The 17640-nt window shown below is 42.7% G+C and overlaps 1 protein-coding gene and 1 long non-coding RNA gene across 12 annotated transcripts in view; one reads left to right on the top strand and one right to left on the bottom strand.

Annotated features, from left to right (window-relative positions):
• Window positions 1–15380, bottom strand: part of dysf (dysferlin, limb girdle muscular dystrophy 2B (autosomal recessive)) — a 71853-nt gene extending 56473 nt beyond the window's left edge. For 4 of the 11 annotated variants that reach the window (XM_037111748.1, XM_037111750.1, XM_037111753.1 and 1 more), the window contains exons 1-11: window positions 15094–15379; window positions 5647–5702; window positions 5466–5557; window positions 3814–3919; window positions 1663–1786; window positions 1333–1589; window positions 1016–1144; window positions 499–561; window positions 323–373; window positions 198–228; window positions 9–124 (exon numbers count right to left, since the gene is read on the bottom strand). In XM_037111748.1, coding sequence (XP_036967643.1) covers window positions 9–124; window positions 198–228; window positions 323–373; window positions 499–561; window positions 1016–1144; window positions 1333–1589; window positions 1663–1786; window positions 3814–3919; window positions 5466–5557; window positions 5647–5702; window positions 15094–15181 — 1113 coding nt within the window. In that variant the 5' untranslated portion in view covers window positions 15182–15379. Of the gene's footprint in view, window positions 1–8; window positions 125–197; window positions 229–322; window positions 374–498; window positions 562–1015; window positions 1145–1332; window positions 1590–1662; window positions 1787–3813; window positions 3920–5465; window positions 5558–5646; window positions 5703–9938; window positions 10425–15093 lie in introns of those variants that run through there. The other 7 variants (XM_037111757.1, XM_037111759.1, XM_037111751.1 and 4 more) reach the window with 4 other exon arrangements.
• Window positions 5529–6919, top strand: LOC119027048. Its single transcript, XR_005077287.1, has 2 exons — window positions 5529–5661; window positions 6134–6919. It is a non-coding gene; the product is annotated as an uncharacterized LOC119027048 (long non-coding RNA).
• Window positions 15381–17640: the final 2260 nt, after the last annotated feature.

Below are 17640 nucleotides of genomic sequence, written 5' to 3'. Positions count from 1 at the left end.
AGACTCACCGGTGGCTCGTCTCCGGCCGCCAGAACCAGCAGGCTGACCTTCAGGTAACCTTTGACCCCGGCAGAGAGGTCGTCGGGGTCACACAGCAGCAGCCATTTCCTCAAGAAGCAGTGTCCTGAAGAGAGGAGGGCGGAGTCAAACTGAGAAACCTCAAGATAAATGATAACATACCGATGACATTTACTCACTGTGCTCATTGTAGACGGTGCCCACATCCACCTGCAGAAAACATCACAAGATTAAAGATGTTTCTGGCTTTAACTTTTCTTTTTTTTCTGTCTAGGTCCAGTCAGGTGCTGAGATGGAGGTTTACCTTAAATTCACCGATCACAGCGTCGGTTCTGAGTGAGCGAGAGTCACACACCTGATGATAACAGAGAGAGAGAGAGTTAACATTTAACCTAAAGAGAAGACAACAAGAAGAAAAACCTCACAGCAACAGATTTGTAGTGTTATAAAACACAAACGGAGGCAAAGCATCAGACTCACGGTGATGAAGATGGGTTCATCGAACAGGTCCGATGGAGTCTCGAAGAAGTTCAGGAAGAACGTCTGTCGGGAGGAAAACACTCGAGTGAGGCTGACATTTATATTCATAAATCCACCGCTAAATAACTGGAGAGAAGACGCTCCTTATTACTCCAGAACCTGCCTGAGAATAACTTGATGAATCTGATTTGTACTTATTCCTGAAAATATTGTGATTTCAAACATGTATGAATATGTATTTGTTTTAATTTCTGCATTCCTGGTGTGGAGATTCATGTTCAACACTCGCAATAAATTACAGATAACTACATTTGAGCTAATATTTCAACAGGTAAAAAGGACTAGATTGGTTATAATCTGACAAATATAACCACCAAGAAGTGAAACGAAGTCATTTTGATGCAGAAACAGGTGAAATACTTCCTTTTATGAGTTGTATTGGCCCTTTAAAGGTATTTCAGCAGGTTAAAGGGTGTGAGTGAGGGCGATAATTCGTCAGCTACATTGTTTTGTTCACCTCGTCGAACACCGGGTTGTTGCCCTTCCTGATGCGAGTCCTCTTGGTCTGCCCGGATACCGTTACCTTGACGACGGGCTTGATGTTGATGCCTGGCAGCTGGCGGCCCTCAATGACCCGCACACGCACCTGAACCCAGAAGACAACTATTATGATGCTGAACAGATAAAAACTGCAAAAATAAGGTCTCTTTCCTCCCTCCTGTGGTTTTGTGACTGTAAAAGAGTAAATTCTGTCTTGTGCTTCTTGTGTAATACGCCAAAATCACCACAAGGTGTCACTGTGAGCTTGTCTCCTGATCCTGCAGCGCTCTGCACCTGAAGGTCCTGAGGTTTGTTGGGCAGCGGTTTGTGCTGACTGCTCGCTCCTCTCCTCCTCTTCCTCAGCCCTCCGTGGGTGTTGTAGGACGGCGGCGAGCGTTTGGGCGTCTGGGCGGTGGGCGACTCGTGGCCCGCGGGCCCCTGAGGGCCGACGATGACCATGGAGCGCCCGTCGTCTGGACCCTGGTCCTCCGTGGGCTCCAGCATCATCATACTCTCCGTGTCCTCCTCGCCCAGAGTGTCCAGAGAAATCACTGCCGGACAGAAAGTAAATATACGTCACAGATGTAACACACAATTTATGGAGTACATGAGAGAGGACATTACTTGTGACGGTGTCCAGCTCCACAGTGGGGTTGTTGTGAGGCACAGATTCAGGCTGGTGAGGAGGCTGGAAGACCGGAGCCAGTCCTGGAGGAGGGATGTAGGAAACCTGCAGGGTCAGCGTGGCCTGGTGGAGACACAAACAACAACTAATGTAACAGAAATAAAGATTAAAAATGAGTCCTGGGAGAGGAGAGGAAAAACTGATTACACGTTAAATAAAAGCTTCCATGGTTTGTTTTTTATCTAATTTTGCAATCAGGGTTCATTAGCTGCATTTAATTGGACAATAAGTCCGGATAAAAATCATGTTGATTTAAGATTTCAGCTTGGCACTAAATTAATTTTTCTGATGAGATTCCCATGACACGAGGCGATTAATCAGAAATAATTTATTTTTCCTCTAATCTGACGGAAACGTTACCGCAGCTGATTGAGCAGGAGGTTCTTGTCAAACGTCAAGAAGTATTTTTCAGCAAGATTTCAACCTTTATTTACCAGGTTTACCAGCCGGAGTTTCTCTCAGAGGAACATCCATTGGAGGGGGAAACGTGGAAAAACGTTAAAATGTACTCGAATATATGAAACTGTGTCAGCATCAAGAGGGGAGAGAACTGGATAAGATGGATAAAATGAGAATATTTCCTGCTCAAATAAACCTTAAGTGGAGGAAAATGTGCGAGGCTTTCCTGAGTTTTAATCTACGAAATCCTTTTACCCATAATCAAATCTTTCATGCACATGAATTCATCTTTTCTGACTGTGAACAACATTCTTCACCACAAACACTCAAAACTTCACGGATGTTTGAGCGATAGACGGCTTTAAATCTGTGAAATGAGCGTGGATTTCTTCAGCAGCAGCAGTAATGTGCTGTCGGGTGTGTGGAGCAGTGAAAGGTGTTGTCTTCTGCAGCTTCCTCTAACAGGAAAAAGCAGCTTCGGTGATAAGCTCCAATGTTTCTGTAAACAAAGATATCGGCTTCATTACCTGGTTCTAATCAACAGGTTTGGAATCATGTTTTCCGGCGCCGCACATTGTTCCTACACACTGAAATACCTGGTTTTGTCACCACAATCCTGGCGTCTCATTAAAAATACTGCATTTCACATTTTTATGTATACATTTATTTTAATTTATTTTGTTTTTATCACAGCCCGTTGTTCTTTTTACTACATTTAATACAGATTTTTATTCACGTTTTACTGTTGTCTTATATTCTTCTTTATAATCCTTTTCTAAATCAAATATTACGTACAATATTTTGGTTTATGTGGTTCTTTATTTTATTGTTTGTTTTTATCTTGTATTATTTCATTGCCGTCGGTGTGCATCAGTCTCTGAGCCTGTTTTCTACCATGTTCTTTCACTGGTGAAGCACTTTGAATCGCATTATCATTTGTTTGAGTGTGACTGATTATTGACTTCAAACTAAGATTTAAACACAGTCTTGAACGGTGGTCACTGGCGGCTCGGCAGCAGGTCATCCTGCATTTCAAATAAAAGTTGCCTTAAATTTGACCTGACAAGTAAATATGCATACGGTCATGTGTATTTAATAAATACAATAATGGTGTTTCAGTGTGTGTGTGTGTGTGTGTGTGTGTGTGTGTGTGTGACATCAATCAGAGAGGAAGACTTTGTTTTGGGCTCAGGAAATGAGGATGGGAAACAGAACACAACGTTTCATCTGCTGCTAAAAAAAACAAAGATGACTGACGTGCTGGCTGTAACCTGCCGAGGTTTTTCTCTGCGTTTCGTCGACTTCAGTTTAAATTTCTTCACAGCGAGCATCCTCACAGAATCAAGTTGTTTGTTTTCTTGTTATAATCTGAGGTTTTCTGTATTTAAATTGTAAAATGAATGGAAAAAACACACTTTCACACATTTGCAGTTCTACAGGCCCTCTTATGAGATCAGAGCGAGACTGCGCGAGTGAAGATAAATAGTTTTTATGCAGTTAAAGCATAAATTATCTCAAATGTAATCAGATTTAAAGGGATTAAAAGAGACGTATGGCTGTTATTCTGCTCTGACTCAGGAAACAGTTTCTTTATTTTTAGATCCGGACAGGAAACCTGGAGTGATTTATGACTTGTGATTGCTTCATGATACAATGAGGCTGTAAATGAACGTGTGTGTGTTCGGGCTCACCCCGGTGTTGTTCCTCTTGGTGTCCAGCAGGGAGACGGTGAAGGAGCCCGCCAGGGTGGGAGAGTTGAGCACGTCTCTGAGAGAGAGCCGGCATTCCCCCAGAAACCTGAGCAGACACACAGGCTTCAAAATGTCTTCACGGACGGTCTGAGTGTGTTACAGAAGCAGTGAGGTGATGACAGAAGACATCTTAAAAATGAAAACGAAAGACTCAGTATCATATCTTTTTATTTATCAGGAAATATTGTTTTGTGTGGGAGCTAACTACTGCACCAGGAGCAACCCACAGCACCAGGAGCAAACTGGAGCACCAGGAGCACCAGGAGCAACCCACAGCACCAGGAGCACCAGGAGCAACCCACAGCACCAGGAGCACCAGGAGCACCAGGAGCAACCCACAGCACCAGAAGCACCAGGAGCAACCCACAGCACCAGGAGCACCAGGAGCAACCCACAGCACCAGGAGCACCAGGAGCAACCCACAGCACCAGGAGCACCAGGAGCAACCCACAGCACCAGGAGCACCAGGAGCACCAGGAGCAACCCACAGCACCAGGAGCACCAGGAGCACCAGGAGCAACCCACAGCACCAGGAGCAGACTGGAGCACCAGGAGAACCAAGAGTAAACCACAGCACCAGGAGCAAACTGGAGCACCAGGAGCAAACTGGAGAAAAAGGAGCAAACCAGAAAAACAGGAGCAAACCACAGCATCAGGAGCACCAGGAGCAAACCACAGTACCATGAGCACCAGGAGTTAACCAGACCACCAGGAGCAAACCACAGCACCAGGAGTAAACCGGAGCACCAGGAGCACCATAAGCAAACTGGAGAAAAAGGAGCAAACCGGAAAAACAGGAGAAGAACCAGGAGCAACAGGCGCAAACCAGAAAGAGAAGAGGAGCAAACTAGAGAAAAGGGAGCAAACCACAGCACCAGGAGCAACCCACTGCACCAGGAGTAAACCGGAGCACCAGGAGTAAACCGGAGCACCAGGAGTAAACCGGAGCACCAGGAGTAAACCGGAGCTTTTTTTTGCTAACTTCCAGGCTAGCCTACAAAAGAACATCATCCCTACACCACTCTGTACTGTAAGTGTGACCATAAGTTAATTTAGCTTGGCCTTGGGTGAAGAGGTCACGCTCGGGTCTGAGTGTACCATGTGGAACAGATCAATCAATTAATCAACACTTCAGTTGGTGAATTGGTGGAAATATGACTGAATAAATACTCGACGATCACAATGAGAGGATGACCTGATGCTTTCATACCTGCCCCCTTTTTCCCCTCTGAGGGAACTCCAACACGCCTGACGTCTTGATGGAGCGGAACGATCCAAAAATAACCATCTGAAGGGGTGTTTTCGTAAAACAAACAACTCTGGGCTATGCACCACACCCCCGTCTGTGCCCAGAGTTTGGTCCAATCCATCAACCAAGTCTGACATACCTCAGCTCTTATCTCAGTTCCTGTACTCTCTGATCTATGGGAAGTGCAAATATAGAAGGAATATATGAAATAATTCATCACATTTAACATATGATTATTTCTCAAAAGTGAAAGTACCAGTATTCACCCCCACAATATTGTTGCAATATGCTGTAGATGTTGATGTACTTGGTCAAAAATATTGTGATTTTTTTGAGTCCTGACCTGTTTCTGCCCATCTTCTCATGGTCTTTGACGACACAGTGCAGCTCCGCTCCAGAGTCCAGAGGAATCCCCTTCAGATCCCACTCAAAACCCTGAAGGACGGGACAGGAAACAATTAACATGGGTGGAAATAATTACCAATGGACGAATGATGGATTTGAGTGTCGTCTACAGGCCGTACCTCGTTCCAAACAGGGTTAGGGTTGTTCTTGATGACCTTCGTCTTCTTCTTAGACCCTGAAAAATACAGAGAAAGCTAAGCGTTAGCTTACCAAACAGACAGTTGAGTTACCTTAATGTTAGCAAACCGTTCTGTAGCTAACTAGCCATAAGTTAGTTAGTCTTCAGTAGCTAGCAAACATGTCTAAACCTTCTACTTTGATTCCTCCAGGCAAGTTAGCAAGTAAGCATGTAAGCTAACAATCACTCAACATGTTAGTTGTTGTTTGCTAAGATGCTAACAAGGTAATAAATCAATATTTATGCAGACACTGATCTGTTAGAATTAAGATAACGTGTATTTTGTTTCAGACACACCCTTACATGACTCAGTTAAGAAGAACATTTTGCACAAACACACACACCCAAAATACCGGGCTATATTTGCTCAATTGGTGTGTGTGTGTGTGTGTGTGTGTGTGTGTGTGTGTTGTGTTATCTCTCTGCAGCTTCCTGTAACATGGAGCTCTGAGCTCTGATTTCCTGTCTGTCGGGCACTCTGACAGGAAGTGGGACGCAAGACGAACCAATAAAGACTGCCAGGATTCACCAGCAGCCACTTAAGGACCCTCGTCATCGCACAGCAAACACAACAAACACACACGTGCCCTCGAGAATACGACCTGAATGATCACACTGGTTCCGACAGTCATGATTTCCATTTGGTTTTATTGAAAAAGAGGAATCTTGGGAGACGCACACACAGATCGAGATGTTCTTTCCAGGTGAAAGGAAGCAGAGACAATGACTATTGTCCGAATTTAGAAGCTGCTCGTTAATTTCCAGGGAATGACCGACTGCAGCTGCAGGGTCTGCAGCTGTGCTAGCAGCTCAAGTTGAGCTAAATGCTAACATAATGCTAACGTAACATTTTGATGACACTGCAAAGGTCCAGTACTTCTTTTGCTGCTACGCTGCAACTGTCATATTGTTTTGTGAACAACGGTTTATTCTTCAAAGTTGCTGACTATGGTTTTGATTCGAAGATGTGTTTGAAAAGTCAAAGAACCAAAGGCACTTTTTTGTTGTTTTGTCCACCACTGTTCTCAGCACTGCAACATGAATGAATATACTAATTTGTAGATTGAAACTCCGAACAAACTTTCATGGTGTCATGGTGGATATAAAATAGATGGCTTCTAAATTAAAATTGTATTTTGCAGGATGCATTTGGTTATTAAGTAAATATAATTTTTTGAATGTACAATTAGAATTAAACTGTTTCGTGTGTCATATTCTGTCGTTGGTTTGTTTGTTTGTTTTTTGTGACGTAGATTTCAATCAATCAATCAATCAATCAATCAATCAATCAATCATCCCCTGAGCTGTCATCTACCATCAAATCCAGGGAGAAATCAGTCTCTAGGTTCAGAGAGATGGGGATTTTTTTATCCCAACGTACGTGTGACATAATCAATTTAGTAAAACCCCAAATTACAACAAGACCTAGAAATCCTGACACACAACTTTGTTGTGGTGCAGAAACATGATGCATTCCTTCCACTGAGCCATAGATTTGTTGATTAACACACACACACACACACACACACACACACACACACACACACATTATTTCTCTCCTCACACACACCCACAGAATGGTTGTTTGCCTTCCTGTTTTCCCCACAGTCATCACCCAATGTGAGAACACACACACACACACACACGGTCCAAAGCAACTACACCCACCGCACAAATACCTACGCAAGTGTACCTCCGTTCTTGGAAGATATCTTTAAAAAACACCTCCACCCTTCCACAGAGGGGTCGAGAGGGCACGTTATATTTGTGTTTGTGTGTGTGTGTGTGTGTGTGTGTGTGTGTGTGTGTCAGGAGCCGGTATCAGAGCTCGCATCTCATGAGACAGGAAGTGGCACAGCGTTTACTTCCTGGTCAGTTCAGCCTGGCACAGTTTCTGTCGCGAGCCGAGAATAGAATAAAACTGTGACCCACAGGGCGACGAAGTACGAGTGGGAAAGCTAAGTTTAGAGTGTGTGTGTGTGTGTGTGTGTGTGTGTGTGTGTGTGTGTGTGTGTGTGTGGCCAGTTCAGGAGGATATAAACTGTCTTTTTTTTTTGCTGGATCCCACTTTTAAAAGTACATTTCTTCAATGTATATTTAAAGTTTAAGATACACACTGAGTAGGAATCCCAAACTATAACGGCCAGACTTCATTATAATTCATTTTCTCACGGTATGTAGGTGGAAAATCATCTCTAATCATTATCTCAACATGTGTTTGTGATTGCCACACTGTGACGTCATAATAATATTCACCACTAACCACTGAGAGTTATGTAAAGCAGCCATAAGTCCACTTTCTAAATCCTCTTGTGCACCTTTTTGTTTGCATTTTCACTTTCAAGTTACAGGAAAAAGATGTAATTAGATTACAGAAACATTCAGTAAAAAAGGGGGATTACCAACATGTTACACTCTCGTCTTTATTTGCATGGTTGGTATTGGAAAGTAGCAGAACACAATCCAGCTACAGTTTGAAGTATCTGTATCAGACTGGATTGTTTAAGTAACCCTGTGTGTGAGGCTATAATTAGCAGAGGCAGAACTCAGGCTGAAGTCGCAGCGCCGCTGGAGATTTTCATTTCTCGGGTTTTGACGGAAAAACAACACTTATGGCTCCAATAACAACACTTCAGGCCGGACGTCCGGCCGCCCTCGGCCCACACAAACAGAAGCACATGTTGTCACATTTGATATCATACACACTTGTTTCCACTGCACAACACCTGCAGACAACAAAGTCTTCAGAACTGAACGCCACGTGGTCCAAACCATCAAGACTGTCCCTGCAGAAAATCCCCAAAAAACGATGATAACAAGACCAAATTAAACTCCAACAAAAGGTGAAACTGCAGCTAAATAACTGATCTTTGTTGCAATAATCTCTGCAAAACTATTTCCTCTTACTTTCTGTGTGAATGTGGATAAAATACGTGATTATTCACACGTGATTTGATAAAGGATTGTTTGGAAATGTGTCTTCTTCTCTCTCTCCTCCCACAGCTTCCTCACTCCTTCATCATCAGCTGGGATTCCTATAAATGGACATGGTATCTGTTTTCTGGAGGGGAGGAACCTCTCCGTCTCTCTCTCTCGGCTCTGAATTCCTCAAGACTTTCCTCTTTAGACGACACCACCACCGACTCATGATAAATACTAATAAAAGCAGATGCTGTGGTCGTCTCTGGGTCGCCCTGAACGCTTCAGGTGGCGTTTGATTCAAGATATCTACACTATAGTTTGATAACACAGTTTATTTTGTACTTAGAAAGGAGTTCAGAGGTCGAAGCGTGTGTGTGTGTGTGTGTGTGTGTGATGGCACCAGGAAACAGTGTGAGGACAAAGGCAGGAAGTGAACAGAGCTCACCTCATTAAGGAGGCAGACGCTCACAACAACAGCCTGATGGAAAACAGGACAGGTAGCCAAGTCGCCTTCATCACACGTGTCATTTGTTTTTGTTTCACCTGAGACATTCATCTTGGTCTGTGGCGCCGCTTGACACCACCTGAAGATTTGACTTGAGTTTAGACAGTCAAGTCTCAAGTTTCCACCTGGAAACAGTCACAACTATTTGACTTTGCTGACAGAATGATTGAAAAAGATTTAATTAATAACTAAGACAGCTTCAGGCGGGCTGACTTGACACCTTCTTTTTTGGTGAAATGTGTAAAAACTAAACCACAAGTGACAAAAATCCAGTCACGTGATGTGAAAATGTTAATTAAACTCTGCAAATGTCGCGTTCACGTGACAATGTTTTCTCTTCACGCGTCTGAATTCAAGTTTAAATGTCAAAGAAGACCAGGGAAGGTAAAAATGTTGCGTTAAGTGTTAAGATTTAAAGGGGCAATCTGTAGCTTTCAAGAAGAAATTGAAAGTCAGAATTTTGTAACATTTAGGACATTAAGGAGGTAAAAATACAACCTCAGAAGTACGTATGTTTTCTGTAAATGACAAATAAGCTCCCAGAACTCTGTTTGAAGCGTGAAATGTGGCAGGGTCCGCCACAAACAAAGTCAAACAGTGTAAAGTTGTGTTGTCCTTTGTTTTTGTCAGTCATGAGTTTGTTTTATTTAGTTTGTTAAGACAGAAAATTAATCAGCAATCTTCTGGTTAATATTTCTACGTAGTGCACCTTTAAGATCACATGTGAAAACAGTGAATAGTGTGAAAACGGATGTGAACCAGCTGCCCTGTGTTTGTTTTTCCTGAATCTCCCAGGATCCTCTTACCTCTGAAGACGACACCAGCCAGAGGGTCTGAGTGTCTCAGGTTGTTGGCTCGCTGAAGAACGCAACGCAACATGGCTGAAACCTCAGCAGGTGTCCGGCCGAGTCCTGAAACAAACCTGCGACGCTCGAAGGACCGGCTCAGAGGGGGAGGAGGCAGGTGAGTCCGTTCACCAGGTGAGGAGGGTCGGTTACATGGCCCCCCGGTCCGCCAGAGACCAACGGGAGGTAACAAAGCGGAACGTGTGAGAGGAAAAAATGGGATCCAACCAACTCTTTGAGAAACTCAGATGAAATGTTAGAGGGTTTTTTTAAAGGATCGTCGGTATCTTATGTCCTTATTGGCAAAAAGGAAGCATCACAAAAAGAAAACAAACAAACAAATTATCCAGCGATCGTTCCCCACAGCATCGGTCTGTGTGTGAGGCTACAAAATAAAAGCTCTTTTCCTTAACGAAGCCGACTTCTTTCTCTTTCTGCGTCCGTCCAACACACTCGGAGGGAAAGAGGGCAGCAGGCGAGCATGCTGGGAACAGACACACACCTCACATCCAGAGGAAATCTCAACATTTCCTGTTCTCTTTTCCTCTCTTGTCTCCTGGCTGGTTCCAAATCTTCGCCCACATCTTTGCCTCTCCGTTCGTCCTACATGTTTCCCTGTCGTCCTCCACCTCTTTCTGCCCTCTAATCCTTCTGTCTTGATATTTTGTTTGCTTTCTTTAAGGATTTATTTCAATCTGGTGTTGTCAGTAAACTGTTAGAGTCGGTCAAACCTAGTGCCGCCACGAAACACCCTGAACTTTAAATCCTATTTTTGTGAGGGGAAAGAAAACAACACATCGGTCTTGAAGACCTATAAAACCTACAAACAAACTATATAAGTTACAAGAAACTATAAAAACTACAAAAAACCTTCAATAAAGACAATGAAAATGACCAAGAATACCTAATTATTTACAAAATCTATATAAAAACTCTATAAAACTATTAAAAAAACAAAGAAAACAACACAGAAACAATAAAAACTACAAAAAACAATGAAAACTACCGGAAAAACCCATGAATCTACAATAAACTATATAAAAACTCTGTAGAGTTACTATAAAAACTACAAAATACCTAAATAAAAACAATGAAAAAGACCAGAAAATCCTATAAAAACTCTGTAAAACAAAACAAAAAACAATAAATACAACAGAACAAATATTAAAATTACAAAAAAAAACTACCAGAAAAACCTATGAATCTACAAAAAACAATACAAAAACTCTGCAGGGAACAAAAAAAATCTCAATAAAACTACAAAAAAAAAAACTACAGGGAACTTCTAAATACTACAAAAACTCAATAAAAACGCTGTAAAAACTACAAAAATCTTGAAAAAACTAAAAGGAAAATCCACAAAAATGCACAATATTACCATAATTATTACCTTGATAACGATAAACTGATGGTTATTTAAGAGAAGATCAGTCTGCTGGAACTGTGTCTGCCTTGAAATGCTCACAGGAAGGATGTGAGCTCAGGGATGCAGGATCCCTTGGACAAACTCAAGGACTTTTCAAGGACTCTCTGGATTGTAAGTGCTGACGTTTGGGACCAGAAACGGTCTCGTTTAGTCGCATCTAACGACTTTTTCTTTAAAGTTTTTTGTTTCGCTCAAGAAAAGACATGAAACTCTAAGTGTTTCTTCACACTGAGGGAGTGAAACTTTTCCTTGAATTGAGGTGAACAGACAAAATGCGCGAGTCAAACTCAGTGTTCACGTCTGCACAGGTGCACAGTGGCAGAGCGCCACCTGCAGACCAACATGAGGACGCACACACTCAAACTGTCTGACAGGATCGTCTGCAATCAACACAGTTTATCCCCTCTGTGTGTTTTATTGTTCGCATGTCACAATATAGTATTGTGACTATGTGCAAATACATAAATTAGATAACTAGTTGTGTCATTTATAACAAGAGACATGATGGAGAAGCTTTGCATCGAACGTGATTCTTTATATTGAGCCGATGTCATGAACTTAAATGTAATTACAGTCATTTCTTCTTCAGCCACGTGAAGCCACATGACTGGAGAGGAGTTAACGATGCCGCGTGTCTGTCGGACTGATCATATATCGATTAAAGTCTGTTTTTCATGGTTGCACATGTCACACAGTATCGTAGCCTGCTGAGGGACGATCATACAGTCTTGTGATTGTGACGAGTTTAAAATAAAAGGTTCAGGGAGTTTGTTCAGATGTCGGTTAGCTTCAGTCTCATCTGAGCTTCAGGCTTTAAAACTGATTCTCTCCGCTGAAGGTTCATCACGACCTCATTAACACACGAGTCTGATTACGTTCACTGGTGCTTCACATCATGTGAAGGACACGTTGGTTTGACGCTGATGAAAATATGTTTACTGCTGTTGTCGAAAGGTTTCAAGTTATTTACAGATGAAGAACTTAAAGGAGAACCTTTGTTTATGTGCTTTTGTTTTCCTGTAAAATTCAATTTTTTAAAAAAAAGCAAATGCAGCACCGTGTCAACACAAAATATGACATTTTCAGTGTGTTAGCTTGAGGTTAAAGTTGTGTTTTTTGACAGAATAACAGCAATATGACAATAAAACACAACTTCCAGGTGGAGAATTCATCATACTTCACGCAACTTTATCAATATTTTTACATCAACAACACAATCAATGACTGAATGTGTGGTTAAATCACTGAAGGAGTCTCTTATAGTGATGAACTCACAGAGAATTATCACCGACTCTACACATCCTCTTCAGCTCTTTGAAGCATTTTAGCCTCTTTTAGCTCATTGTTTTTGCCGGCCAATTATCCAACAAAGTATGAAACCGAAACAACAAGATAAATCAGGAAGCAATTGCAAAAAACAATGGATTAAATGTAAGTGGGTCGATTAATGATGAGATGCAGGTAAACACAAATAAAGGGCAGAAAAAGAGACAAAGAGAAGAAGCTGAAGTGGAAGAATGACACATGAGGAGACAACTACAAAATAAAACCAGGTATAATAAAGCTAAAACTTAAACCAGGCTAATTTCATTAAAATGTGCGCTACTTAACCAACAGTATGTTGCCAAACAGCAGATATACACAGTAAGAGAGCAGCTGGTAAACACAGTCGAGCGTTTAGCAGCTAAAGAGGCAGATATTCCTCTCTGGAGTTGGTGGAGACCAAAATTGGAGCAAAAAATTAGTGAATATCTGACTTTCATTCATCAGGTGGACACAGACTGACTCCTAATGAATGAAAATGTTAATCGATGTGTAAATAGGGAGCTGTTAGCTAACACGTACGCAACATCAAGTTCATAACATCATAATATATCAGCTTGTTCAACTTGTTGTGTTCTTTCCCCCAGTGGCCAAAACTAACCATTAATGCAGGTTTAAGATAGAAATTAATTCAAGTGATTCACTTGTTTCCCGTTTTAATGTCTGTAGTTTGTATTCTGGTCTGTGTGGAGCTCAGTGAAACAAGATTTAGACCATTCATAAATCCCCTTTATTACATCACGCTGACCATGATGAGCAGCATGACGAGGCAATTTCACCATGATGCTCAGTGAGAGCCGCAGCAGCAAACTGAACAAAAAGCATTAGATCGTCTTCCTCCTTTCCAGATCTTTCTTCTCTAACGGCCTTTAAATGTAATGAACTCTGAACAGTAGAAATGATGCAGCAGTTCTGAAGAGCAGACACAGCGGAGGCAGCCTTCAAGTTAAAACAGATTAAATATCACATATCGGCCTGCCAGATAACATTCAGCCTGTTCTGTGATGCTGATGTGAAACTGAAGAGCAGAAACTGAGGTTTCTCCACCCTGACGGCTGCAGAGGAGACTCCTATAGCAGAAGAAACACATCTGCTTTTCCCATCATTATCTGTCTGAAGTATGAAATTAGTGCGACGGATTCATTTTAGCCCATCTGAGTGTGTGTGTAGAGCGAGAAACACTGCAGGCGCTGCTCCATATTACACAGGGAAACGTTTGTGCAGCAAGAAAGTGTCACAGGTTCATGACACACTTATCTTGAGTTAGGAAACTCTGCCTCCTCTTCACACACACACACTCTGTACTCTGCTGTAAGCCGCCATAGTCTCACTGAAATACTGATAAAGAATGGAGCGGATGGCGAAGTGAAAGAAAGGTCGAGAGAAGCATTTCTCAGTCCTGTCAGATCTGGATGTTTGGTACGAATCTGTTGAAGATCATGATTTGCCAGAAAACGCAAAAACGTAGGGAAGCTGTTTTTCAGCGGGCTCAGCAAAGGCTAAACACACACATACTGTAAATATGGAAAGTTCAACTTGGCTGTGAATCACCGCAGAGACACCGAAACAGGGTATAGACAAAACTAAGAGTTGGTGCTGTCATTCAGCACAGAGATACTTTAGAGCTGAATAGCTAAGGTGAGCACTTGAACGCAGCAAATTTAATTGCAGCTGTTTGTCCCAACAGCTTTCAAGAGGTTTCAATGAAAACCACAGATGTGAACCTCAGATAATGCCAGAGGAATCGCCAGAGTGATTAGAGTGCATCCTCTTGAAACCACCAAAATATTGCACCATTACATAAAGTGGTTGTTCAGATATTCAACCCGACAAGTGAAGACTTTGACGGGCGCTACGGGGAAAGTCAGGGGATCACCAAACTTATTATAGTTCATCTTCTGAGGAGCATGACAATATGAACATGTTATTCCATTTCATTGGTAAGAAACATGGGGAGTTTTGAAGGGAGCTGATCTAAACGTATTCATGCCTCAGAGATCCGATCTCAGCAAACACATTAAAAGATACAAGGTGTAAACGCAGATCACGCATTCATATTCGTTTTGTGGTGGTGAAGTGAGGCCCCCCCACCGAGAGACGGAGGGCCCCGAAGGATAAACTGAGAGAATGGTGGTTACTTTAAACACTCCCTCCATCATCACCTCCTCTTGTCTCTCTTTCTCTCGTTCTATCTCTGCCCCACCCCAAACACACTGGAAGCCATGTGGAAGACGTCTGCCCGAGTCTTTCCAATAATAACCTCAGCTGTTAGGGAGAGACGGAGGCGGCGGCTTGGGGCGGGCGGGGGGGTTCAACGTTTCTGTGGACATCATCTTCACGTCTTATTCCCAGTTTCACCAGCCCTACCTTCATAGGTGACGGTGCAGTAGGAGTCGCTGATGTCATCGTCCGGCGTTTGCAGACGCTCTGCGCACAGAATGAACACACGCAGCATGGCTCACACACACACACACACACACACACACACACACAGCCGAGGTCTGTCAAATCCCACCGACAGACGGCGTTACGTCCATGTATGGGGCGTCCGTTCGTCCACAAAATATCCTTAAAATGAGCAGAGATCCATAATAAAGAAGAGAGCGAGAGAGAAGAGTGGACGAGAGACACTGAGGACGAGTAGGAACTGAGGCGAGCTCTCAGCTGTCTCGCTGGACCCAGTACTCTCTCTCTCTCTCTCACACACACACACACAAACAGAGCAAGCATGGTGCACCGGCTGACTCATGCACACACACACACACACACACTGTCCCTTCAATCACAACAGGCTTAAAGGGCCACACACACACACACACACACACACACACACACACACACACAGTGGCCTTTATTTTCGGGTCACACATGCCTTCACACAATCAACAATCCAAACTCTGCCAACCTAAAACAACACACGTGGGGAGCACGCACACACACACACACACTGACAAAGGGTAGGAGTGTGTCGGGGAAAATGTGCTTGACGATGCAAATTTGTGCTGCGAGACAGAGAGAGAGATGCTGAAATAAGACAAGAGGGTATAGTGTTATTTTTAAGGGGGTTTTACAGGAAAATATGAATGAATGAATCTCGTGTTCGAAAACGCATCAGCAGACCGAGAGGAAGAAATGACTAAAGGGCGTGGTCACACCCTGGTCGCCATGGGAACATGACTCTCAACTCTTACGGCCCATGCTCGCCTAGCGGCGATGAAGGCTGACTGTTGCATCGTCTTATGTTACCCGTGTCTCCGACAAAAAAATGATGCGCTTGAACACATCGCAGAGACATAGAGCCAACAGTCAACAAGCTGCTGCATCACCACCCAGCCTGTCCGCTCTACTGACAGCAGACAGGCAGACAGTAGCAGCAGATAACAGGGGAGAGGCCAAAAACATCAGTGTGCTTGATCCAAAATAATGCTGCTCAGATGGAACAGAAGGTGACGAGTCAACGCAAAAGTACTGCGAGATAAAACCAAGTAACGCGAGGGAACACAGAAGTATTGCAAGGTTAAGCAGAACATGTTGTAACGGAACACAAAAGTATAGTGAGGGAACACAAAACATATCGTGCAGGAACACAAAAGTATTGCGAGGGAACATGAAAGTATTGCAAGGGAACACAAGTATTACGAGGTAGGACCGAAGTCTTGTAAGGGAACACAAAAGTATTGCAAGAGAACAAAAAAGTATAGTGAGGGAACACAAAACACATCGTGCAGGAAGACAAAAATATTGCGAGGGAACATAAAAATATTGTAAGGGAACACAAAAGTATTGTGAGTGAACTTAAAAGTACTGTGAGGTAACACCAAACATATCGTGAGGGAACACAAAACGATTGCGAGGGAACAAAGAAGTTTGCGCGGGAACATGAAAGTATTGCAAGGGAACACAAGTATTACGAGGTAGGACCGAAGTCTTGTAAGGGAACACAAAAGTATTGCAAGGGAACAAAAAAGTATAGTGAGGGAACACAAAACACATCGTGCAGGAAGACAAAAATATTGCGAGGGAACACAAAAGTATTGTGAGTGAACTTAAAAGTACTGTGAGGTAACACCAAACATATCGTGAGGGAACACAAAACGATTGCGAGGGAACAAAGAAGTTTGCGCGGGAACATGAAAGTATTGCGAGGGAACACACAATACATTGAAAGGGATCACAAAAATATTGTGAGGGAACACAAAACATATTGCAATGGAACACGAAAGGATTGTGAGGGAACTGAAAAGTATTGCGACGTAACGCCAAACATATTGCGAGGGAGCACAAAAGTATTGTGATGGAACACAAACAAAAACATATTCTCACCATGACCCTTATTTGACTCCATACTTATTAACAACAGTTGGTGGATTACATATGTAGGACATAAACCAGCAGACAACAGGATGAGATTAAAATAAAACTTTGAATTTGGCATTCAAACCAAGGATCAGTGATTATTCACTTTAATAAACCTTTACAGAAACCTTAAAGTACCTGCAAACACAATGAAATCTGGAGTTTGAGACGCTTCATGTGACCAAAATCTCAGATGGGCAAAGGAGAGAAAATGCCGTGAAGGAATTTGAATGAGCAAACTCATGTGACTTTTGGGTTCAAGTCTGTGCTTCACCTCACGGTTCACACACTCACAGTTCCCTGAGTCACTTCCACATTGTCTTAATGGTCACAGTGACCAAAGAAGGGAAATAGTAAAGCTAAATTGAGGAAATAAAATGCTCAGTGACGTGCAGATGAGAAGTCATGTATGTTCATAATAAGAGCAGGCCGTGTGCAGACGTGGGGGGATTTCTGTTGCTTTTCTATTTATAGTCTGACCCACTGGGCTTCAGTTATGTCATATACACATTTAGGGAGACAGCCTGTGTGCTGTTATGGGAAGTATGCTAACTACAG

The sequence above is a fragment of the Acanthopagrus latus genome, chromosome 10 (genome assembly GCF_904848185.1).
Source record: "Acanthopagrus latus isolate v.2019 chromosome 10, fAcaLat1.1, whole genome shotgun sequence".
Lineage (NCBI taxonomy): Eukaryota > Metazoa > Chordata > Actinopteri > Spariformes > Sparidae > Acanthopagrus > Acanthopagrus latus.
Note: the sequence above shows the minus strand (reverse complement) of the source record. Positions and strands in the feature narration are given on the sequence as shown.